The sequence below is a fragment of the Calypte anna genome, chromosome 8 (assembly GCF_003957555.1).
Source record: "Calypte anna isolate BGI_N300 chromosome 8, bCalAnn1_v1.p, whole genome shotgun sequence".
Classification (NCBI taxonomy): Eukaryota; Metazoa; Chordata; class Aves; order Apodiformes; family Trochilidae; genus Calypte; species Calypte anna.
The window spans coordinates 29,065,289-29,090,950 of record NC_044254.1 but is presented as its reverse complement, the minus strand read 5'-3'; the positions used below and the strand labels follow the sequence as shown (position 1 = coordinate 29,090,950).

General features: G+C 43.8%; 1 protein-coding gene across 2 annotated transcripts in view; it reads right to left on the bottom strand.

Moving 5' to 3' along the window:
• The window catches only part of ROR1 (receptor tyrosine kinase like orphan receptor 1), a 152,456-nt gene extending 129,443 nt beyond the window's left edge, over positions 1–23,013 (bottom strand). The window contains exon 1 of one of the 2 annotated variants that reach the window (XM_030455609.1): positions 22,812–23,013. In XM_030455609.1, the coding sequence (XP_030311469.1) occupies positions 22,812–22,911 (100 nt within the window). In that variant the 5' untranslated portion in view covers positions 22,912–23,013. Of the gene's footprint in view, positions 1–22,806 lie in introns of both variants that reach the window. The other variant, XM_030455610.1, reaches the window with a different exon arrangement.
• Positions 23,014–25,662: the final 2,649 nt, after the last annotated feature.

Below are 25,662 nucleotides of genomic sequence, written 5' to 3'. Positions count from 1 at the left end.
CATTGAATTAATGTGTGCATTTGTAAAGGCCCAAAGAAACAGGTGAGGAAAAGACAAAAACTGACCCTAGCCTAAGCAGCTGGTTTCTGTAGGATCCCTTTAGAATATCCAAGTTGATCAGAGTGAAATGGATGTGGCAGAGTCCCCTTGCCACCTCCCTCCCCAAACACAGACCCTACACACACATCTCATCAAGACCTCAAAAGTAACAGAGGCTGCAGAGCCTCCCAAGACTGTGCAGGGCTTTATTCTCTTTACCCTGGGAACTTTCTTCCTCATATCTAAATTAAATCTGTTCTGCTGTAAATTAACCCAAATACCTTTTGTCCTAACATTCCCTGCCATTGGGAATAAGCAGTTCTCTTCCTCCCTGGAACAGCTCAAGTACTAACAGCTCATAATATCTGCCTGGCTTTTTTTTTTCTTTTTCCCCCCCTCTTCCTTCTTGGTGATGAAGCCTCACTTCATTCATCCTCCTGGGTCATGTTTTCTCAGCTCCATGATGATTCTTGCTGTTCTCACTGGTCTTTCTCCAGCTGATCCATACTTTATCCCAAAACTAGACACAGTATTATTCCTCCCCATGCTGAGCAGAGGGACAGATGACTTCTTGTACCCTGCTGGGTCTATTGCTGCTGGCAGAGCCAAGCACAACGTTTGCCTCCTCCTCACAGCATGGCCCTGTTGCCTCTGCTCTATTTATGAACAAAAAAACCCCCAAATCATTTCAGAAGAGCTGCACCCTAACCACATTCCCATTCTTTAATTTATACAGGTGATTACTCCTTTAGAAGTTTAATATCCTGCACTTACCCCATTTCATCAGATTTCTTGTGCCTGTGTCTCCAAATCACCCTAAACCTTGCCTGCTGGTACCCCCACAGCTCCCCCTATTCCTGTGTCCTCCAGTTGCTCTTCCATTTCCCAGGTTGCTCCCAGGAGCAAAGATCTGGCCCTAAAACTTTCCATTTGGAGGCTTTCCCCTTCCCTGCAAACCCTGAGAGCCACCCTTGCCATGCAATTACTCCACTTCTGCTTTTTCCACTGCCTTCCCTACAGCTTCATCTGTCAGGAGATGACTTGTGGGGCTGGCACATGAGATGGGACACCACAAGTTTATAGGAACTCAAGATACATCAACTGGGGTTCTCTCAAGACTCAATAAGCTGTTGGGAGAGGAAAGGGGATTGGTGTGGCAGGATTTATTCCTGACAAAACCATTTCAGCCTGCTATTTATCTCCTTGTTATCTTCCAGCTGCTCGCAAATAATTTATCTGTAGTTGAGCAGATTGATGTAAAACTACTTAGAACTTTTTTAACAGACTTTGCTTGCCCCCCCTCCCTCCTTTTTCTTTTCCTTCCCAATTTTCTAAGCCTATCCCTATTATCAGTACACATTGTCTCTCACTCCTGACACTGACCAGGGCTGAAAAACTTCCTCAGAGGTTCAAGAATTGACAGGAGAAACCTGGAAACATCTCATGGATTCAAGTAGTCACAATTTTTTCTTATCCTGGACTGACACTGCAGTCCTTACATCTTTACATTCATCGTGTCTGCTGGGTTTTTCAGGGCAAAGTAGAAAGCAGCACCCAAAAAAAAAAAAAAAGAAAAAAGCCTTAAAGATTTGTTTCACCTATCAAGAATTTTTCCTGTGCACTGAATCACAAGTTAACATTTCTCTTGCCTTTCTCTTTTTCTGCTCCTCTCATTAGCACTTAGAGCTTTAGCCCTATTCTGTGCCTTGGCTCCTCTGATTTTGTTGCTCTCCATCCCAGAGTTTTGGACCCATCTCTGGCAATCTCATTTGCAGCTTTCAGATACCTCCCTGCTAGCTTTCAGGCTGCTCTCCCCCCTTCTTATCCACACCAACCATCCCCATATGCTAAGAGGATGTCCTCACATCTCTGCAACTTCCTACAGATTCCCTTAAGTACTTTTTCCCCTTAAGATTTGCTTCCTACAGGATCTTAGTCTCCTAAATCCCACCAGTTTTTAATATCATCCCTATATCCAGAGGATTCTGAGCTCCATTCAAGGCTCTTTTTTCAAATTATGATAGCAAATTTAAAAGCACTTTGTCACTTTATATTTGATAGGTATACAGAGAGCTAGAAACTGAGCACTACGTGATAAATAGAAGCACTTCTTGGAAAAATACACCCAGCATCAAGCTATTTATCACATCTGGGGCTTTTGTTTGGGTTTTGACATAGCACCTCAGCTGTTAGACTTTAAGAAGTGTTCTGTGCTACTTGGGATGTGTGAATTCAATTTTCAGCAGGATATATTAGGAGATAGGTAAAATACTGCTTCATTGTGTGGCTGATAGCTAAATATAGCTTTGGGGTTTTGCCCAAAGCTGCTTTGTTAAGCAGCTGTGTCCTGCATCCATTTGAAATGCACAAAGCACCACACAGGATTTCAGTCCTGGGAGACAATGACCACTTCATCTGTTGGTTTTTTGATGCTCAGGTGGCAGCCAGAGCTTGGGGACAATCTCCACCAGCTGGGATTAAACCAGTCCCTAACGTTGTGTAGGAAATCTCAGCCCAGTGCCATGCAGTTTCAAACATGCTGGCAAATGCAGGCAACAACTTTTGAAATAATCAGGAATTTTCCAAATTAAACTGGCAGGAGACAGTGGCTGGGGGAGTTTGTGGCAGAAATAAGGATTAATGTATGTAGAATGGCTGAATATGTACAGTGTGAAAAAGAGCCACATGTAGGCAAGGTGCAAAAAGAAAAAATAAAAAAAAAGGGAGGGTTTTTAATTTTAAAAGAGGTGTCTGGAAGAGAAGATCCCTGGCTTTTATTCCAGCCCTATTATGGACCCTTTTTAGGATCTTCAACATCTATTTTACCTGCTTTCCTCTATATGTATCTAAAAGGAGAAAATACCTACAGTGAGGCACAATGAAAATTAAGAATTGTTTCTAAACATTACTGAGGTTGCCCCATCTAAACTATTACTACAAAAATGGATAACTTCTGAATGCTATCAGGAAGAGGCAGCAAAAAACTTTCAAACATTGAGTGCTCTATATTTATTTATGATTAGAACATTGAAAAGATTTGCTTCTTCTAAAGCCTGCCAAACTGCAATAAGAACCATATTTTCTGCATGAAATTTAACACCCAGAAGAAACCATAAAGGACCAGAGGGTCTCCTGTCCCTATCCACTTATTACTGCACAAGCAGATGGAAAGAACACTCCAGTTTGCCTTTTGGGATGTAAACACAGATAAATGCATTCATCTGCATGCTGCAAAAAAACTGTACAGACCTTATTTAAAAGTTATCACAAAGATGGAAGTGGCAAAAGTATATTATTGCAATACATAAATTCAGTCTTTTTTACATGCTTTATACATTTTATGTGCATTTGCCTTTAGATACACTGTGTGTTCCTCAGGACCCAGCGAAAATCTCTCTTTTGGCATAGAAAAACTTATTCAGGGACTCCTGATTCACTCCACATCAATACTTAAGCTCTCTATTACCAGCAGCCAAGGATGTAATTCAAGCAACAACACCAAAGTAAGACAGGTGTTCCAAACATGCTTTTTATCCCCCTCCTGCTTCCCATCACACAGCTTCACCCACTCCAGCTTCAGCCAAGCCAGAAAAAGGGAGTGCAGATAAAAACTGATCCATAAATTGTGCTCAGCTCTCCTCCCAGCCACTCCTCCCCTTCCACACCCGGATCATTGAGGAAAAGCAGCTGCTCCAAGTTCAGAACAGGGTAAATCCAAACAGATTACACTGAAGTACTGCCTTAAGCAAGATTTAGTGCAGACCACAAGAATCATAAGCCTGATCCCCTGCACGACACACGCCACAATTTCCTCCAGCAATCCCTGCCCAGAGCCCACTGTGGCCACGAGCATCTTGTTGGGAAAGCCAGCCTTGATTTAAAGGCTTCCAAGTGATGGAGAATCATCACTTCTGATGAGCATCATCTGATGGCTTTGCCCTCAACACACGGCTCCTTTCAAAAGGAAAAAAGCTTGCAAAAGAAAAGCAAAATTGGGTGCCTTGCTTTCAAGCTGTAGATGTTGTTGTGAGTACATCTGCACTGCAAACCACCAGCAGTGGTGCTCCAGAAGGTCCCCCATGAGCTAAGAACTCTGTTATGCAGAGGAAAGTGCCTTGCCTGAAGCATCAGGATGCTATAGATAGCCTGCACCAGGCACCCAAGGTAAAGCAGAGGGTTTGCACTGAACTACTCCATTCATTTGTGCAGCTAAGTTTGTGTTTAAAATAAACTCTGGACAAAAATATCTCTTTTTGTTTATACAAGCTCACTTTCCAAATTATTTCAAAGCACTTGTCTCTAAAGATAGAATTTTCCAAGCAGCTCAGTCCTCCAGATGCTGAGGAATCCTTTGGAAATGCAGGATTCCCACTCATCACTGTGACTATGAGAGGTCCAAACCCTGGATCCCATCCCTCTGCAGGGACCACATAGATCCCAAGGAAGGGAACTGCATCAGGGGATGCATTTATACCCAAAAGAGCCAATTTCAGGCCCAAACCTCAGCTTTCATTCTCTGGTGCTTCCACTGCAAACTACAAAGTCAGAGCAAGTCCACAGCAAAATCAGGATTACACTAGCACAAGAGTGAGGAAGGGAGGATAAAAGCTGTTCAAGCTAGAGGATACCCTGTCACCCTCTTTTTTACACCCTCTATTGACTGCTTTTATTAAGTTTAATTAAAAAAATATAGGTTTTTTTTCAGCAGTCCAACCTGAAAGTTGAGATGAAACCAACTGAAATCTTGAAGGGGCTGCAGCACTGATACCCTACTCTCCTTTGGCTTCCTGCCAACCAGTGAACAGTGCCAACATTTGCAGACTTCCAACAGGAAATTAAATAACTGCCCTGTTGGAAATATAAACCCATTTACAGTGGCCAGGCTTGCATTTTCCAAAACAATGATATAGTTTGTGCACGTCAAACGCCAGGAAAATTTGTAAGGTTGAGCCGAAGGACTATGAAACAAAGCCTTATGAAAAGGTGTTTTACACAGCTCTACAAATTATAACTTTGTCAGGTGTATTTCCTGACCTAAGGCTTGTGTAAGAATAATTATAAGGGTCTTTCCTGAGCATACACCCCTCCAGCACACACACAGACCCAGGGCAACCATGACTGAAGATTAACACAAGAGCTGCTTATTTCACAGCTTTCTAGAGTCTTTCATTTCTTTCTTGAGAAATGGTTTGGGTGGGTAGCTTATAAAGTGCCTGCTGGAGACTTGCAAGAGCCTGGGCTTTTTATTTTGCATGTGCTGGGTGACTTTTGGTCACATCTCTGCTACTGTTCTTCAAACACTTCAGTGCATACTGAAGGCAGAGAGAAACTCCTGTCCCTGCTGAAGTCAGGGGCATCATCCCCACTGAAATCTGGAATATAAAAGCACCAGGAGAGGTTATTTTTATACAACCCAGCCTGTGACATGCATCTTGCCCAGGCCCTGCAGATGCAGCACACAAAAAGAATATTATTAAGCATTATTCTTTAGCAAATTCCATTCTCATCCTCATTCCTCTGCATCACCTTTGCTGTTTTCCTCTGCCAGCTTCTTCAGAGTGCCACAGCATTTGGAGTTAGAAAGGACTCAAAGAAAAACACAGATTAATAAGAGGCGGGTAGCACATTAGCCAGAAGCAGAACCATCCAGTAACCCAGAGCAGCAGAATTCCCACACCTCAGGGGCTAGAAATTCATCCTTCATATTTTGCCAACACTAAGAGAGCATTATGTCCTATTATTTCTTTTTAAAGCAAAACCATGGAGGTGCAAATCACCAACAAATAGCTGAGGTGTACTTCAAAGCTTCCCTGCATTCACTGTAAATAGTCTAAAGCTGCAAGTGCAGAATAATTCCACCCACCCCCAATAGTGCTACCTTTATTTTTGCACAGTAGGGCCTTTCATTCAAGCACCTGAACTTGTATTACACAGGTGGGTAAACATTATTATCCTGCTTCAGAGAGATGGGGAAGGAGACAAATTGGTGCAGAGGAAGGCAAAGGCAAAGCTGAAGCATTCCCTGCACAGCACTCAGCTCCCTCTGGAGCAAACCCAACCTGCAAGAGGAAGAATTTGTGGGATCAAGCCCACTAAATGCAGGTTCCTCCCTGGAACAAAAATGATCCAGGAAAAATTGCTTGAGAAAAAAATCCTATTTCCTTAAGAAACACTTGTAGGATAGACTGAAGAGTCACAAAAATATACAAATTATTTACATCAGATCTATGTATTGCAAAACCTCACCTCTAACTTTACATGTGCTTACATAAAACTAAGCCTTTGACAAGTCCTGATGTCAGCAAAAGACATCTCTACATCACTGCCTTTGTTGCTCCCTCCATCAGAAGTTGGGTTGAGACTCTTTAAAAATGTGATGAGTTTCATCACTGCCCTGGCACACAAAATTTCCATCTTTTAGACTCAGTTCTGCACAAGCCACTTGACTTGGGAGCAGAAAAATAAGCAAGGAAAAAGCAGAGTATTTGCAAGTGGCAAGAAAAGCAGCAGCAGGGATAGACCTGAAGAGGTTTTGGAGATCCCTGATGTCCCAGGACATCACTGGTCAGGTCCCATTTTCATCTCTTTCTTGAAAAAGAAAAACACCACAAACTCTGACCCCTTTAGGCCCTGATGCAGAAAGGCCTCAAACAAATATCTAACATTAAACACAAGACTGGCCCTATTTAAATCAACTGGACATCTCTGATTAGTTACAATATATGTTTAAGTGCTCTGCTGGATTGGGGTTTTAAGCAGAGATTATTTAACACTTTTTTCCAGGTATCTTGCCAGCTTCACGTGCCTCCAACTCCTGCTATTTTCCATCTACTGCATCTCCTGTTGTTTCTTCAAAAACACAGATGGCCCCAGTAGGAAAACCTCAGATTCTGCCACCACAGTCATCTAGGAACTGGCAGATATTAAAATAAAAGGCAAATGACAATTTTCAGAGTTTTCCCAAGATAAGGAATAAATTAGCAACATTCACTGTCAATTATTAAAAAAAAGGCAAACAGAGGCAGTGGTGCAGCTGCTGTGAGGCAAGGGGAGATGCTAGGAAAGGGAAAACCAAACCAGTCCTGCAGAGGAGGTAACAGCTTGAGGCCTTTTTCCTCACCACAGCAATTGCCTCTGTAAGAAGCTGAGCAGGAGGAGTTCTCACTTCTTGCTGCAGCTGATAAAGCACCAGAACTTGCCCAGGGATTTGCCTGCTGAGAAGAACCTCAGACATCTGCAGTGATGGATGCTCTGTGGAACAGCTTTCCTAACAGAAGCAGAGCACTTCCAGCCCCACTTGGCACACAGCAGCTTCTCCACCAGCCTCTCCTCACCCTGTCTGATGCCAAAAGTCATTCACACAGGGACAGGGACACACCTGGGACACCCCAAGATGCATCCCAGTGGGAGCAGAGAGCATCAGAGCAGATGGACTGAGCAGCTCTCCCACCACCAAGAAACTGATGAGATGGAGAACAATGGAATGAAGAAAGCAGAAGGAAAAAAGTTAAAAATCAGAGCTAAAGAAACTGCTTAGACCTCAAGATAGTCACTAGAAAAAAAAAACCAACTCCCAAGGACCAAGCAAAAAAAACCCACACTGGAGAACAGATGAGGAGAGAGGAAAGGAACAGCAAGAAGAAAAAGCAGCATCATGTGCTCTGCTAATTGCACCTCCTAATTAAAAGGGCACAACTCTGGCTCAGGGAATTCATGTGCCTGCACATCCCTGCTCTGACACATTTTTAAAAGGGACACATCCCTGTTCCTCAGGATGCTGAGGGATTTACATTCATCTGGCCACAGTATGTTAAAGAACTGAAGACATTACAAAAAAACCCAGATAATCTCTAGAAAGCTTGTGCTGTTATTCATATATTCAAACATAAGTAAGATATTACTGGGTTGGAAGCTGTCAAGACACTTCCCTTTGTGTGCTGCAACAGAATGCAGAACAAGGCAGCAGCATCCAGCCTCTATGCAAGGCTCCCATTGGACACTGGAAAAAAAAAATTAAATTCAAAAGCCAGAAATTCTTTGGGGGGTGTTGACATTGCTTTTCTAAACTAAATCATTACCAGGATAGTTCCCATTCACATAAAGCTAATTTTATTTGAGATAGAAAGCTTCTGAGCTAAACAAAGTTTTCAAAAAGAAAACCAGGGCCATTTTAGGTGCTGCAGCTCTGTCATTGCTGACCCCATGATAGGGGCTGGGCACATGAACATCTCTAATTCTGCTCTCCAGGACATTCCCCCCTGAAAAAATTAAATTGGTACAGATGGATTTATTTTTTTTTTTAATAAATCCAGTGACTAAAAAATCTGGAAAATAAGAAAAAGTGCTGGGGAGTGCCTTGTCATTGGTGTGCCTGTATTGCGTTAGCCCAGACATGGCTCTGCTTGGGAAGAAATTGATTGCATCTCTTGGTAAATCAGTCCCACTGGGGATAATGGACCAATCATTCCCTGGATTCAAGAACAAACATCTGCTTATAAACACAAAACAACCCAAGAGCTGGCACTGCTGCTTAACTCCATGAGAGGTTGGGTTCTCTGCTGTTCATCATGTGCATGGAAGAACTGATCCACAGTGTGGCTCTAGCACCAGGTCAGTGTTCAGTGATTTAAAGCTGCAAACCCTAGAGTGTTAGGGCTGGAAAGAACCTCAAGAGATGGAGCCCAAACCCCCTGAGCAGGATGACCTAGTGTAGGTCACAGGTACAAAAAAATAGCCAGTTAAATAGTCTTTAAAAAAAATACATCCATGCCACAGAGCACTTATCAGGGACTGCAGCTCCTGATTTCTAAGAATTATTCTTCCTTCCATCTATTCTTTGTTAAGCAGCATGCTTGGAAAATTAAAAACCAAGGAGTCTTGCTGAAGCAAAGGAACTAGAAAACTCTCAAATCTCTCTCTTCACTAGAGACAATTCAGGACCAGCATCACACTCTGCATTAATTCTGCATTTACATGAGTGTGAGGAAGAACAGGTTTGGTCAAAGTATCTTCCTATGACTTCAAAGTTCCAATTAAGCAAAGCACATGCCAAAATTCAAGGGATGTTAATAGAAAACTTCTAAGCAGACATTGGCTGACATGAGAATCCACTAAAACCCAAACAAAAGCCCAAGATTTTGAATTGCCACGAGGAATGATTTGTGGGAGCAGCTCAAGAGCTGAGCCCCAAAGTGGGCTCTGCTCCTCCTAAAAAATGTGAGTGAAAATGCAGCTGCACTCTGGATCAGATGATGCTTCCAAATACTCTCAGCATCTCTGAATAAGCCTCCTACCACAGACAACATAAATCACCCCAAGCTCAGCCTACACCAGTTCACCTCCAAACCTCAACAAACACCAGAATTCCAGAGAGGGAAAATTCCTCATTAAAAAACACCCTGGAAAGCAGGCACTAACACTGCATTTCCAAATCTTGAGTGGTTGTGCTCTCCAGGGGTGTCCTTCCTGGCATCCTCAGACACACCAGGATGGAGAGACAAGGGAGTCAGAGACCCCAGGAAAAGCCTGGGATTAAAACTGGCCCAGGACTTGTTGGTGCAAGCCAGAAAAGGGCTGCCAGAACCTGGCCTGCCAGGTGCACCCCTTTTTCCAGCACATTTTCACCTGGGCTTATATCCAAAATAAACCACTCAAGTCCCAAATCCCAAACATCAAAGATGAATTAATGTAAAATATCCAAAATGCTTCCTAGTTTGGCTCCAACTAGTAAATTCTGCACAACTCAAGCAAGGATCAAATCTGGTGCAACAGGAAAAAGACACTTTCAGCTGTCTTCCCTTTCACTTCATCTGAACAATGTTTGATAGATTCAGGCAAAACCAGAAAAATCCTGATGGTTATAAAATCCTTTCTCTATACACACAAAAATCACTCATTTCTGAACTCTAAGTTACGAGCAAACTAATAAAAGCCAAAGAAGCCACAGAGAAGACTATAAACAGGAGCTGTTTCCCAATCCAGGGAGCCAATTTAAATGCACAGCTTTAAACATTTCCTTTTTTTACAGCTTTATATTCCTCAAAAATGTGAACAGTAGGTTCATGCTCAGAGAACTCCTGGAGTTGCACATGCAACTACTAAATACAGGCTCCAAGAAAAAAAATACTAAGGTGGCAAAAGCTTTCCTGACATACAAATGAATTTAAACTTTAGAAATTAAACCACTTCAAAGTCCTACACTCAGCCTGAGAAATATTTCTAGTGCTATCTTGTGTATCTTTTCACTAGGGCTTAACACAAATCAATACTATTTATTAGAGAGCAATTGAGATGCCTTTTAACTTTCCAGTATATACTTCAAGAAAAAAAAAACAAACCCAGGATATTATGGTTAAGGTTGGTTGAGGGCATGAGAACATTTAGCCCAGGATGTGATATGGAACATCAAGTGTGACCATTTGCATTTGGCTGTTCCTTTCCAAGCCAGTGTGGTATGAAAGCCATGCAAAGGAGGTTGGATAATATTTTGTTTAGTGAAACCCAATACCCCCTGAGCAGATATTTTTTTCTGTATGCAAAGCATTTGCTTTCTCCCTTCCCCCAAAAGAGCTATGCAGGAATAGACACTGTTTTCTCACATGGCAAGTGCTTGAAGTGACAGTCATCTTTCATCCCTGAAAGCTGAGACACCTACACATCACAGGATGGACAGCAGGGATCAAAACTATCCCTTCTCCCCTGGCATTTGGTGCAGGAAGCAAAAGCAACACTAGATTCTGCTTAAAGGCAAAATCCAAAGTATTCAGATTTCACACATCCTGCAGTGGACATTTCACAGCCATGAGAAAAGGGGCAAGGGCACAACTCCAGCCTCTCACCCTCTGGCTATGAGTTTCCCTTTGCTGCAGAAACCTCCAGAAAAATCCTCATCCCAGGGGTACCACCCCAAAGCTGAACCCCACCAGAATGGATGGGAAAAATACCCAGGAGCTCTACCCCTGTCAGGGAGCCAGGTGACAAAACCAAACCAAGCCACAGCTCTCATTTCTTTAAAGCCCCACATGTGTTTTAAGTCCCAATCAATCAGAACCCCACTTCTGTTCTGCAGGAAAAGATATCCCAGGACACTCAGCATTGAAACTGCTTCCTATAAAAGGATTCCACTTGTTCAGTGCTAAATGAAGCATTCCTGGAAACCAGGTAGCAAAATGATTTTCCATGGAAAAAAAAAGGATTTTATTTTAAAATTATTTCTATTTTATTTTTATTTCTATGTCTAGATAAGCACTATCATTAAACACTTGAGCAAGAACTCATTCCTGTTAAAAATACATCTTTTAGGGCAATATCAAGGGCTGGGCTTGCACTGCACATCACCACCACATTGAAAGAGGCTCAGTTTTACTCAGAAAGCCTCAAGAAAAGCTTAGAGATTCCACTGAGGCAAAAATTAAGATAGCCCAATCACACTTAGCCCTTATTTAAATAAAACTGATGTGCTGAGTAGCTTCAGGCACCTGTGTTACTGAATAGCTTCCAGTTTAGAAGAAGCAACTTAGAAGCCAGGAACACTGTGGTACACACACAGTTGCAGTGCTGGTAAAATTATTTTTAACTAAAACATTGATCATTAGGAAAAAATATAGATTTGTAAGGAGAAGATGCAATAAATGTTATTTCTGACACAGCAGTACTTCCCATTACAAGCCCAGCACTTTATTACAGAATGGGTTAGGTTGCCTTATTCTACAGGCATTTTTTTTCTATGGGAACTATTTTAGCTGACTGATAATTCCTTGCTAAATTTCCTTTAAAAAACCTGCATTACATCAATTCTTCAAAGGCCTCAGGTAGAAAAGCTGTCAGGTTCTGTTGCTCAGATTGACTCTTTTTAATCAGCATTACAGAATGCCTGAGCCCCAGAGGATCATCACCACTTGTAGGATCTCTAAGACAGCAAAGCAAGCAGTGATCAAACACTGAGATTTCCTTCCTGCACCTCAGTCATCTTCCCTGTAATCCCAAACCAGCTCTGGTGTCAGTAATTTACACTGAGAGTACAGTAACAAATAGGATAATACCAAGCCTTGATACCTGATGAAATGAAAGCTAAATTAGCACAATAATCCTTCAAGAACATAAGTGCCTTCTCCAGGAGCCTGACACTGGTTTACACAGGCAAGGGGAGGAAAAAAGAAAAAAAAAGGTGTATAAAATTAACTTCAATGGGATAGGGTAACAAAGGCAAAAGAAAGTTGAGCCTCCATATCACCACATATCCCTCCCCTGTAATATCTCAAATGATTTTACACTTCTTCTGACAGATGTGTACATAGACACCTCTCAGCAAATTACACTGAGTATCTACACCCCTAATCCCTACCTGCAGTGTCGAGACAGAATTCTGCCCCTCAGGCCTTTTCAGTTATTCCAATTAGTCCACGTGAAGTTACCCCTGATGATCTTGGGAGATAAAAGCTGGCAGGGGGAATAGTGTAACAGAATAGCTGACAATTACAGGGTTTGGGTAGGGGATTTCTGCAGAAATAAATACCTCATGTACCCAAGTGGGTAGAACCCTACAGGCTGCAGCCTTCCCCAAACCAGAGCAGGGACAGCTGGGACCCCCACATCATGATGACCAAAACTGATGGCAGCTCAGACATTCCTACTGCATTCAGCCAAAACCTTCTTGGAAAAGGGGACTGACTGCTCCTAGAGCTACCTGGGGATTTTTAAACCCCTGGGTTTTAAAGCTGGGTGGGAGTTTCCCAAACATTTCCCACATTCAGGTTTCCCAAAGTCCTTCTTAAAGGTCCCACAACTACAGGAACTGCTTCCACCTCTGGCACTCCCCAGGAGATTTTATTGATTTTATTTTATTGATTTATTTTATTGTTTTTATTTTATTTTAGGGCCTTCTGGTCAGGAAAAGCAGGGAGTTTGCACATGATCTCTCTTTATTGAGCAAATTCTCTGAAAATTAACTTTACCTTCTATCAGCACTGAGAAGAGCTCCTTCCCCTTCCCCCTGTACCAACTTTTTAAATTTTCCTGAGAGATGAAAGAACTTCCCCAGGACTATTAGGACCTTCACAGATCATTAGGTTCTGAAACCACAGAGACAAGGGTGACCACTGCCAAATCTGGCTCTCCATTAAAACCAGTTGAGGAAAAAAGGAATGGGGCAGTTAAGCCTCATGCCCAACCTAATCTGTCTCACCCTGAATAACACAACCAACTAAATAAACCAAATCAGTCTGACTCTGACATTCCCTGGAGAGTTTTCAGCCTGAAATGAAAAGGGTTGATCAGAGAGCTCCTCATATCTGGAGAACATTTGCTGTTATGAAAAGTAGGAGACCAAAAGATCTCCAGAGGAATCCCAATGGAACATCAAATTTCTGCACATAAAACATGCCCAAGTTTTGTGAACCTTTTACTACTGCTCAGGGCTCACTAGACAACCAGTCATATGAGTCAGAAATAAAATTTAAAGAAGATTGTATGTTAAAAAGAAATAAATCACAAAACCAGAATGGGAGGACATAAATCTCATCCTACAACCAGATTCCTCTCAAAGGAAAAATGACAAATCAGATATCACCTCCCCCTGTGTAACAGGAGAAAAATCAGGAGAACATCTTTTGATCCTTGATGAATTAGAATTTTGCTAATGATTAAGATTCTTCTAGAGTGAGAAGATGCCTTTATGGCTCCTTCCCTTGTCTGGGCCTCTTTTTGGAGAATTTATGTAGCAGAAGGGACTAAAAGCAGAAAAAAAAAAAACACCAAAAAACCTGAATAGTCCTTTTTTAGCTGAGCATCCAAAGGCTTTCCTAAAGCTCTTTGCTCTACTAAAAATCTTTATAGACACATAAAACACTACTGTTCTTAGTGGCATGAAGAACAAGTGGTTTTCAACATGGAACAACATTTGTAGAGAGGAAAAATAAAGGGAGAGAGAACCACAGAGTCCAACTCCTGGCTGGCAGTGGAATGGGCTCCAAGTCCAGAGAAAGTCTGGAGCTCTGCAGGGGAAGGTGCTGGGGCTCCACTAACACATTGTTCTCCCACACCAGGTTTCAATTATTCATCTCTTCCTCAACTTCACATTTCCTCACTGAAAAGGACACAATTTTAACCATAAATCTTATAGTCAGTGTTAATTAAAAATCTCAGCCCTGCACCGAGCTGGACTTCCAAAGTCTGAGGATGTTCACAGCTCATTTATTTATCCCAGCACTGGGTCAGTTATTAACTTGGGGTAAATTAAAACCACAGTGACAAACCAAGAGCTGAAAGAAGTGAGGTTTGGTGCATCTCACTTCCAAAGGTTGCCAGGCTTGGGCTCTGCCAAAAAAAGTGTATTTAGAAGGGGAGCTGGGCAGAGCCATCACCTTCTCCAACCACAGCTCCAGAACATTTAGAGCTGGAAAAAGCAGGGGCAGCACTGCTAGGTTGCCACAAATATCAAAAAGAAATTGATGAAGAGGCTCAAGCCTCATGAGGACCTTTCTAGCAGCCAGGAGGAAGCCAGCTCTGCACCAGCCAGAGCTCCTGGGATGATTTCTGAAATACTGGAAGATGCCCACACAGGATGCAAAAGGCATCAAATGCCCAGACTGGGCCTGCACAAAGGAAGAACTCACTTGGAATTTCAGATTTACTGCTAAACTACCACATTTGCACCTCTAATGCCCAGTTTCCTTCTCCCTGCCAGACTGGCAGCTGTGGGCTATCACTGGGCTGGTCTTCCATGGCTCCTCAGCTTCAGGGCAGCTCTGTGCTTCTCCTCTTCATAAAAAATAAAATTAAAAAAAATTTAAAATTAAATAAAAAAAGGAAAATCATTTTTAAAAATTTTAAATCAGGTAGAACACAAATCAGAAGTCAGAAACTGGTTTGATTGTGGGTTTTTGGCTATTTTGTTTTTTATTTGGAGAAGAGCTTTAAATGTAGGGAGAGAAAAAATACTGAAGACTGCAGAACTGCAAGTTTTGCTCAGAAGCAAAGATCCAGCCAGTGCTGTTCTGTAGCCTTTTGAAAGCAATTTCATGACAAAACTGCATTTCCCTGACAATCAACTGACCTCTTGTCATTCTCAGGGAAACACACTGAAAGCAGAGCTTTCCTTCTGATTTTTCTGGAGCAAAGGAGATGTCCCCATCCTGCTACAGATTTCCACTAAATTCACAGAGGTCATCAAAAAAAACAAAAACAACACATGGGGAATGACTAATTAACATCTAAAATAAAATTAAAACCTAAAATGTACAGAATGCTTGTTACTTACATAGCACATCAAATACTTCAGAGTAAACAAACTAATTAGAGAGATACCTCCTTTTATTTGAAGCCAAGTTCATTTTGGAGAGGAGATATTCAACCCTGATTTCTGACCTCTTGCAGGAAAAACTGGGAGAGGCAAAACCTGCTGTAAACCCAGGGTAGAGATGCACAGGAACTCCAAGTGACACCCTAAAACCAAGATGCTACCTCCCCATGAGAGGTAACAGAAGCTTTGTAGGGACACTTGATCAAAACCAGATCTTATTTCTAATGCTGATTTTTATTCTTTTCTTTTCTTGCTATTTGGCCAAGCTTCTGGCTTATCCTGGAGCCAGCTCTGTGTATACAAGCAGTGTCTTTGAAGGTTGATGTACTGAAACAGAGTTTAATGGCAAGAAAAGAAAACCCCTCCCCAGGTTACCTCTTCCCAAACATTCAAAGGAAGGGAAGATGAGGTGGTGAGACAGGGCCTGTACATTCTTTATTCATTTTAATGTTTCTAAACATGCAAACCCCTTTCAGTTTGCAGGGAGGGAAGGTGAGGAATAAACCCACCTGACCTCATGGGGTGTCCTGAGTCTGGACTAATCCTTGTTTTTTCTTCCCAGAGGTCTGACTATCTCCAGGATCTCAGGGATGAGCAGTTCCATACTAACAGCAGCTCTGGAAAAGCTGCTCTGTATTATCCCAACACACCACATCATGCTGTGTAACAAGAGCTGGTACCAAGGCTGAGAAAGAATAGAGAAAAGTTTTCACCACAACCAACAGAGTGTCCTAGGAGAACATCAAGACTCCAATGCCCTTACTGGATGTGCTTCACACATTTCAGCATGCCCAGCAGCCCAGTTTTGTCACCACACTCAGCAATTCACTCTACCATCCTGGCATTTTTTTGTTACCCGAGACTCTTTACATATCCATCTCCACCTTCACACACCTTTGTTTTCTCTTCAGGATGAGCAATCCTATCAACAGCCCCTCACCTTGTGTTCAAAGCCAAACCAAAGCTCTCTGGCAAGGCAGTGGAAAAGACATTTTCACTGAAAATAACACAAAGTGTGATAACTTTTTATAGTGCTAAAGGAAATGCTTAGATGAGAACAAAAAATACCTGCAGCCTCTGCCTAGCACAGATTAACCTGTGTACTACTGAAAGCATTGCTTTTATTGTTCAAATAATCATAGTTACAGTTGTAAGGATTTAAAGAACCAAGGAAAGGTGATTATTAGGCCTTATTAGTATCCCCTCTTGCTCCCAGGTCTAAGCACTCAATAGCTTGCCAGCTGGAGCAGTGACAGAGAGCCCTTTCCCCTAAAAATGCCCCTACTGAGGTACCAAGACAGGTTCACTTCCAAGTGACATCAGCCCAACAAAGAGAGAGAAAGCACCAGCCATTATTCTAAAAAGGCTCCAGGAAGATCTCACTCACTGCATCATTTCAAGCAGCTTCATTTCTCCTGAAGCCTTTGGAATCCTCTGCATCCTGTGCCCTTCCTGATGAGATTTGGAGAAGCACTCAGTACTCCCAAGTAAATGGGATCAGAGCTAAAGGTGCTCAGGAGTCTGGAAGATAAGACCACACATGATAAAATTCCTCCTTCTCCAGCATGGATTTGGGGCACTGAAGGACACAGTTGCCCTGAATTAGCAGCCATAACATCCTGCATGGAACAAACTGTGGACCCTCTGAGGAGCACATTCCACCTGCACCATCAGTCCCTGATTTGGCACCTTCAGGAGGGACTGAGCCACCTCCTCCAGAGGAGGACAGAAAAGGTTTCTCCCCAGAGGAACCCTCATGCTGGGAAGCTGGGAGTGCACATCCTCCCAAAGCTCATCTCAAATCCTAAGGGTGAGAAAAATCATTCCCTCCTATACTCCCAGTCTCTGGAGGGAATGTGTGACAAGGTTATAAAGCTGATGAAAATGTTCCTTGCTTATCTCTGATCTTCCAGTTTCCCATGGGCTGCTGCTGTGCTCCAGCAGAGCTTCCCCATTCCAGCTCTTTCCCAGACCTGCATGGAGCAGAGCTGCAGAGAAGAGCATCTGGGAACAGGACAGGAGAACACCCCATCAACACCCCTTGAAGTGAAGGAGCAGAAGGTCACAGGAAGCCACCCTCAAGTATCAGTTTCTAGGTATGACCTGACCAGTTTGAAAACAAAAATTTTAATAAAATGCAGCCTTCCACTGGGGCCCCACTTTCTCCAGACCCAGTTATGAAACTTCACCATTGCATATAGGGATGGTCAAGTCTTAACATAAACCCACTCCCAAATATCTGCTGCTAAGGGAAAGGATGTCAGACCCCACACAACAGGGCAGCAGCATTATTATAAATAATAAAAACCATGCAACAGCTGCACAAAGTTACCACTGCTTTTGCTCAAACTCTTCAGTGTGTCTTGCCTCAATAAATTCATTTTTTTGAGCCTGACACCAAAGCCAGACAGATCTCCTTTCCCTTTGACATTCCAAGTACCATGAGTGTCCCCAGCATCACACCAGAAAGGTCTGGGTGGGTTAAGCTCCACTGAGCTGGCAGCTGATTGTCCCCATCCAGCTGACAGGGACACCACTGATACACAATATTTCCTGCAAAGACAATTTTTTTGCTGTTCCTCAGCCTCCTGTGAAGGTGCCCTGTAGCACAGCACTGACCCAACACAACCAGAGCCACCCTGCAGCTCCCTGAAGGGATTTTGTTATAAAAAAATCAAGCACAATTATTCCATGGAACTTGGTAGAAGTAACAAAGCAGACCTCACCAGGGCTTTCTTCTGCTTTAGAGCTTATTTCATGCCTTTGGCATCAACTCCAGCTAATGACTTGTTGAAATCCCTTAGAAAAAGCCAAATTGTAGCCAGCAGTGCTGGGACCTGGTACTGGCCCCACAACTCATTTCCACCTCTCAGTTCCTCCTCACCAGCAGTGATGTGGCTTTCTGCTCCTCTCGGGTGACCATCCTGCAGTATTTCCCAGCAATTATCCTTCTGATCTGTGCCCATCCCAGCAATACGTATTTTACTTTATATTCCCAAGAGGAACCAAAAGAAATTTGCTACTCAATAATGGTAATATTTAGAGATTTACTGATGAATAAGTACATTGAAATTATTCCATTTTTTCACCTTAGCAAACTTCACAGGTTTTTATGCATGCTGTCATTTCAGCCCAATTAAAAACCACTAAAGATCATCAAGCCTCTCATATGCCACACATATACAGTGACTCTGCTTGTAAACAGAAAAAAACTAACTTCTTCTGCAGGACCTGATAAAACTACATTTTTACACCAAGGAAAAAACTTCAGGAACTTGAGAGCTCTCTTCATTCATGTAAAACTGCAATCACCAAACCTGCAGAAGCATCTTCAGCTAACACCAGTATTTTGTTACAATTTCCAAAGAAACAGAGAATTGCTCTTACCTATTCATTTTCACTGTTGTTTCATTTAAAAATAAGCACATTTACTGACTTGCAATATCTCCAGAATGAAAAAGAAACTAAGACAGGCAAAAGCACTATAAAAACCACTTAACTATTCAGCTGCTGGGCCAGCCCAAATCAACCCAAAACTTCTCTAAGCTCTGCTTTAGGGAGTTGCTCCCACACTACCCCTACCACCAAAAATTGTTGGTTAATGTATAACCAGAGACAGATTTGATATCAAACTTCCCTCTGCTTTCAGGTGCAAAAGAATATTATAAGACAACAGCCACAGTTTGCTGATTTTTCAAAGAAAATGCCTACAGGGTGCAAGATGGTGTATCCAAACAATAAAATTATTTCATTTGTAATCATTTAAGTCTTTCAGGGTATCAGAGTCCCTGTCTGCACGTGAGCTGGGTTATCACTGTCACTTCTACCTACACAAGGCAGGGTGGGAGACTTCAGAGCTTCACCAAGGGCATCCCTGACATCTCCTCTTGTGCCTTCACCAGTGAAGCACCAGCACCTCTTACCTGGGCACCTACAGCAAGAAGAGAACATCCCCCTGCAGCAGCCAAAAAACAAAACAAAACCAATTTCAAAACCAAGGACAATCGTGTGAACATAAAATTTGTAACCAAGGATAATTGAGGGGTTTTTCCACAGTTTGGAGAAAAAACCTTGTACACTTCTTTTGTACTAGTTAACTTTCTAGATACTTCTGGCTTGAAAGACAAGCACTATGTGGGAAGCAGCTGCATTGAGTTAAGAAACTTTTTTTTTTTTTAAGAGTTTTCAACTCTGAGGTGCTCTTTTGAGTCTCAGAAGACTGCTGCATTTCTACACGTGTTTCCAAAGAGTGGGATCTAGTGTCACACCTCAGGGAAGCTTCCCCCCCTCTCTTTGCCTCGATTTAGGTATTTGTACTTAAAATCCATCCACAAGCTTTAAAACACCCCTGCCCAGACTGACTTGCAATGCTTGAGCTCCCGTGTGTGCACACAAGCAGCAGAGGAGACTTTAATTACAGAAACAAAGAAATGATGCCCTGAAGATCATTTGCTGCTACTTCAAGCAACTTTTGTCAAGAACTGCAAGGCAAACAGGGGCAGCTCTTCTCATCCTCTTATAGGCTTATGGCAACAAAAGCATTTTGTTTGTTTGGGAAGTCCTCAGTGCATAGGGGCTGAAACTGCAGCCTGTTGACCTATGGATCAAACAATTAACCACTGGGGTATTACAGGGACTAATCAAGAGCTGAGGAACTTCAGCTCACAAGAGGCAACTTCCAAGGAACCCAGCAGTACCCCCTCTGATCCAAAACATCATCTGGAGTCCTGTAGTTTCACCGTATGCTTTTATACTAGTCAGGCTTCTTCCATTCTGACTCCTCACAAAGTTGCTGAACAATAAAGCTGAAGTAGTCAGATTTATTATTTTTATATCCACAGTCAGATACTGTGAAGAAGGCAAAAAAAAAAAAAGTATCCAAGTTAGTTCCTGTTACTGACATTCACATTAACTTTGTGGTTTTATTCAGAACACTTGGGCCAGCCCACGAGCACCCTCGGGAAGAGCAGGCATTAAAGACAGAATGAATGTACAAAGGAAAATGTGCTTTTTGTTTTGTTTTGCTCTCTACAAGGAAAGGTCATTGAAGAAAAAAGAAAAAAAAAGGAAGCAGCAGGAGACAGGAGAAAAAGTGAAAAGGAAAACAAAAAAGAGAGCTTTTGGAAGGCAACACAGCAAAATAGTTCTGGTCACTTGACAATATCTAAACTGAAGGGATGAGTTGGTAATAATCCCCCCTCCCCCCCCAAAAAAAAAGAGATGTGACAATAGCTGTGCAGGTTTCTGGCCCCCAAGCAGATACACATCTGTCCTACTGAGCTGCATCACTCACACAAGGGCATTCCTGCACATCTGTAGACATTTACTGGATCAGAGTGTCAAACTGGGAAGCCTCTGGAGTGGGAGTCTTGTCTTCACAAATGTTTGGACCCAGGGCAGCACAGGGAGGCTCTCCTGCACCTCAGAGAACTCACAGCCCAATCTACTCTTCAGTATTTTCATTGTTAGACCATCAGATCTGGGGCTGCCAACCCCTTGTTTCAAGTTAGGCTGCAGATGGACTTTGATCACAGTCCTTGATTTTTCTGGAGAAAAATTTTGCTTGCTTAGAGGTCCATGTTGTCTTTTTGACAAATAGAAGGGTAAGGATTGAAGAGTTCTGCATGGATCCTTGGGTTTCTAATGGAGCAAAATCTCTTCACCCTGCCATTACAGTTACCTTGAAGAAACTCTTAAACGTTTTACAAGAGGTTTTGTTTGTTTAGTGTTAGATGCTCAGGTTTCCTTCTTCTACAAATCCTACACCTTTAGCAAGTTTGAGGGAAAGCAGGGTATGTGGTTGTAACATATGTGATAGATGTCTATAAATAAATAAATCACTTGATAACACTCCTGAGTCAACACTGGAAGCTTTTGCCAAAGATACTACTTTAAATACAGGAAACATTTCACTGTGGAGAGTAATTGTGCATAATGCCTTTATCAACAGCCACACAGAGTGGAATTCATATAATGAAAGATCCTTCCCAGCACAATACACAGCAACTAAAAAATAGCTGGTTCTGGACCCAACATGATCCATTGCTTTATACTCATGGGCTTTCCTCCCTCCCTCCCTCCCCTCCAGGCTCTTAGAAATCTACAGAATTTCATATTATAACCCTAAAGTTTCAGAACTAGCTGAGAAAAACAGGAAAAGAAATAGCTTTTTTTTTTTTAATCCCTTTTTTAAAAATACAGCTATTTGCTAAGCACACCCAGCATTCCCTGGAGACAGAAGAACACAACATTTGAAACTTTTCCCACCGAGATGTCATGGAGAATTCCTACCCTAAGCTACAACATCATCCAGCCATTGAAACTGCTCCGGGAGGCTCCTGCATCCAACTGAGCCACACAGAGATCTGGAAGTCATTCCAACAGATCCATTACCCAACACACATCCCAGGTAATGGCATCATTACAGACAAACTGAGGCACAGGAACACGACAAAGGGAGTTACCTGTTGGCTACAACCTAATTTTAAAGACAGTTGTGCTACAGCATCTCTGATTTGGCTTAGAGGTTTCCTTTTAACCGCAGCTTTTCTCAGCTCTGAACTGCAAAGTAGTTCAACTCAACAGCTTTGTTTCTTTACTCTTCACTTCTCCCCCTTCTTTAAATACTGCCCGGCTGTATTATCAACCAGGACCTTTCCGAAGTGGCTGGTGATTTAAGTAGCCACCATAAAATACCCTCCAGAAGACCGAGTTCATGAATCTCCACCTTTTACTGAAGTTCTCATGCAGGCGTCCAAAAGCACTGCTGGCTTTTTACTGACTTGGCCTCAGCAATCCCTTCTCCTTGCCTAATTCCAGCCCGGTCCCTTTATACATGTGCAACACTTTAAACGTAAATCATGTGCAAAAGGCTGAAATCAAAACCCTAATAAAACAGAGGGGTCGCAAAATAAGTATTACTCGTTAAAGCTAAATCAAAGAGGCTTTCTGTAAGGTTATTGTTGTTTTTTAAAATAAAAAAAAAAATAAATATGCGTATCAAGATTAACAAAACCTTCTCGGAAGGCTGCAAAGGCAAAACATCCCCCAAAGCTGGGAGCTAAAGGACAAATCATCATTGACAACATCACCCCGGGAACCATAAATCACGTATCAAAAGCGGGATTGCCTGGGAATGGTTACACTTAGCTAATAACTCGGCCAAACACTTGGAAAGGCTTTTTACGAAGCAATTAAACACAGATCGAGTATAAAACTCGGAGTTCGTTAAGATGAAGGGTTCGGGGGGGGGTGTTGGAGCCTCCGGGCTCTCGGAGGGGCCACGCAGCCCCCTCGGGGCCCAGCACCGCCATCCCCACAGCCGGGACCGGGCACCCTCAGGGCCGGTTCCGCCACCCCGGACCTCCGGCCAGAGGGTTTGGTGCCGGTCCCGACCTTACCGAACCCCTCCCCAATCCCCGGTATCAGTCCCGGACAAAACCCGTGAGGCAGCTCGGATCCCGCACAACCCTACCTTGCGTGGAGTCTCCCAGCTCCGCCCGGCTGCCCGCCCGCAGCAGCAGGAGCAGCGGGAGCAGCAGGAACCTCCCGTCCCCGCCGCACGGCTGCTGCATTCCTGAACCGCCGCCGCGCTACTCCCACATCCACCGCGCAGCCCCGGCGTCCCGGGGACGGCCCGCGCACCACCCGCGGGGCCGCCTCGCTGCTGCTTCTCCTCCTCCTCCTCCTCCTTCTTCTCCCTCCTCCTCCTCCTCTCTTCTCTCCTCCCGCCTCGCCGACCCGTCCCACGCCGCGCCCTCGGGGCTGCGCTCTGCTGGCGGGCGGGGAAGGGAGCGCGGCGGCCGCCGCCTCCGCCGCCCTCGGCCCCCTCGGTTGTCACTTTCCGCCCGCTCCGCTCTCACCGCGGCCCCGGCCCCGCAGCGCCCTCTGCTGCCCGCCCCAACCGCGCCTCGGCGCGGCCCTCACACACAACGACGCCATTTTCCGTACCCCCACCTGCCCGCGGACCCCGGCACTGCGGGGCCTTCCTCACCGAACACCCCCTGACCTTTTCCACCCGCTGCCCTTTCCCTCACCGTCCGTCCACCCGGTGCCCTTTCCCTCACCACTCACCCACTTCCCTCTTCCTTTTCCCTCACGGTCCCCCCCGGTGCCCCGGGATTTGGGAAGGCACCAGCCTTGGGGTTGCCATCCCTTCCTCACATGGGTTTTCCTCAAGGGTTCTGGCACCCGAAGGGAACCGCCCAGTCCAGTTTTGCTGCTTGGTGCCACCATTCGTGGACTCGCCGTGGCAGGAAAGAACCTTCAGGAGGTTCACCCATCAGTCCTACACCACCTTAACCAGTAAATCATTTCCTGGAGCACATCTACCAGAGCTGGTTGGGGTTTTTTTTTAATACCTCCAGGCATGGTGACTCCAGCACCTCCCCGGGCAGCCCCTTCCAGCGCTTCATTGCTCTCAGTGAAGGAATCTTTCTTAATATCTAACCTGAACCTCCCCTGGGCACAACATGAACCCATTTCCTCTTGTTCTGTCCCTAGGGAGGCCAACAGCCTCATCACCACAACCTCCTCTCAAGGTATTTGCTGAGACATTACTATAATTTCTCCCCTCAGCCTCCTATTCTCCAGCCTGAACAGCCCCAGCTCCTCCTTCAGCCTCTCCTCAGGAGATTTAATCATCTCACATCTCCAACCTGACCTCTCCTCCAGACCTCTAAGCTTCTCAGGTCTCTTCACCATCTTCCCTCCTCTCACTTAGGAAAGCCAGAGCACCTTTGTCAGCAAACTTTGCTGAGGAACATCCCCAGCCACAAAGTTAAGGACACCAGCAGAAAGGTGGTGAAATCACCACCTTTGGGTGTCTGATGCACAAGAACAGGTCAACCCATACCTGCCCCCCACACCAAAGCCTCCCCAAGGGCTTAAAGGAAGATGATGGAGGCACCCAACCCATACCAACCACCTTCTGGCCCCTCACACCCCAGGCACAGTCCCTCATCAGTTTTATAAAGCTTGAAGTTTATCCCACTGAGCCCAACATTCTACATTTTAGACCATTTCTGCTGAAACAAAGCAAAGAAACAGAACCAGCAATGTGCAATTCTGATTTCTCAACAGTTGTTCTTTTGTGGGTTACTAGTCAAGAGCTTCCAATCTGTAACATTTACAGTTTCTTGTAACTCAGGACTTCAGAAATCCACTTTGCATCTTAGGAACTGTTTTTTATCCCTCTCTGCCTTAAGGAAATAACACAGAATCATCAGGCTTGGAAAGGACCTCTGAGATCAAGTCCGACCCTTGATCCTCCATGGTTCCCAGCCCAGGGCACTCAGTGCCACATCCAATCTCTTCTTAAAAACCTCCAGAGATGGAGAATCCACCCCCTCCCTGGGCAGCCCATTCTAATACCTGATCACCCTCTCTGTAAAGAATTTTTTCCTAGTATCTAACCTAATCAACATTTAACATATTGATTTCTCCTAGTTTCACTTTTATATCTAAAAAAACCCCAAAAAGCACCAACCTACCTGAGAAGGAGTCAGGTGTATCTACTGCCCAAGATCATTACAAAGGCTAAATCAGCCTGGTGCCCACAACCAGACCCCAAACTTGCTTTTTCATCTCCCTGCTGAGCTTTGGGAAGCAGGAGGGCTGCATTTCCCCCCAACACATTACACCCCAGCTCTATCCACAGTCAAGCAGATTTGCCAGGGGTTAGCAGGGTTCTGTAGAAGCTGAAGGACACTGCCAAAGCTGCCTGATAGCTACTTCCCACTCAGGAGAATCAATCACATTCTTAGGATGCTTAGGTTAAGTTTAAGATTCCAAACATCAGCAACTGCTTAATAAAAAGTTCATAAGTGGAGTGGAAACAAGGACAAGATTAAAGGAATTTCCTCCTCACTTCCTGATAGATCAGATCCCACCCCTCTCAGGCTTGCTTTCTGCCACATAAATCTTGTACTTCTTGTCAGACACTCAGAGTTTCAAGAGAAGGAACAAGCCCAGATAAGCATCTGGCTGCCTGTTAGGGAAGGAGATTGAGGTCTGGAACCACCTTCTCATAGACACAAGCATGCACACATTCCTCCTCAAGCCAAGGACAACGATAAGAGATTATTTCCTAGAGAAAACTGACCAACACACAAACATGGATTAAATAGAAGAGATAAGCCAAGATTGATACTGCCAGAGCTGGGATAGGATCCAGGGGTGACACATGGATGCTGGCACATGGGTGCTTCTGCTTGCAGCACAATGGGCTTTAATTTCTGCAGTATGAGATGAAGTAGCTCCTTGTTTGAGGTACAGGACTTTTTGCCACCATGCTCTGGTGTGCCTTAGGATGCAGTTTCACAGCT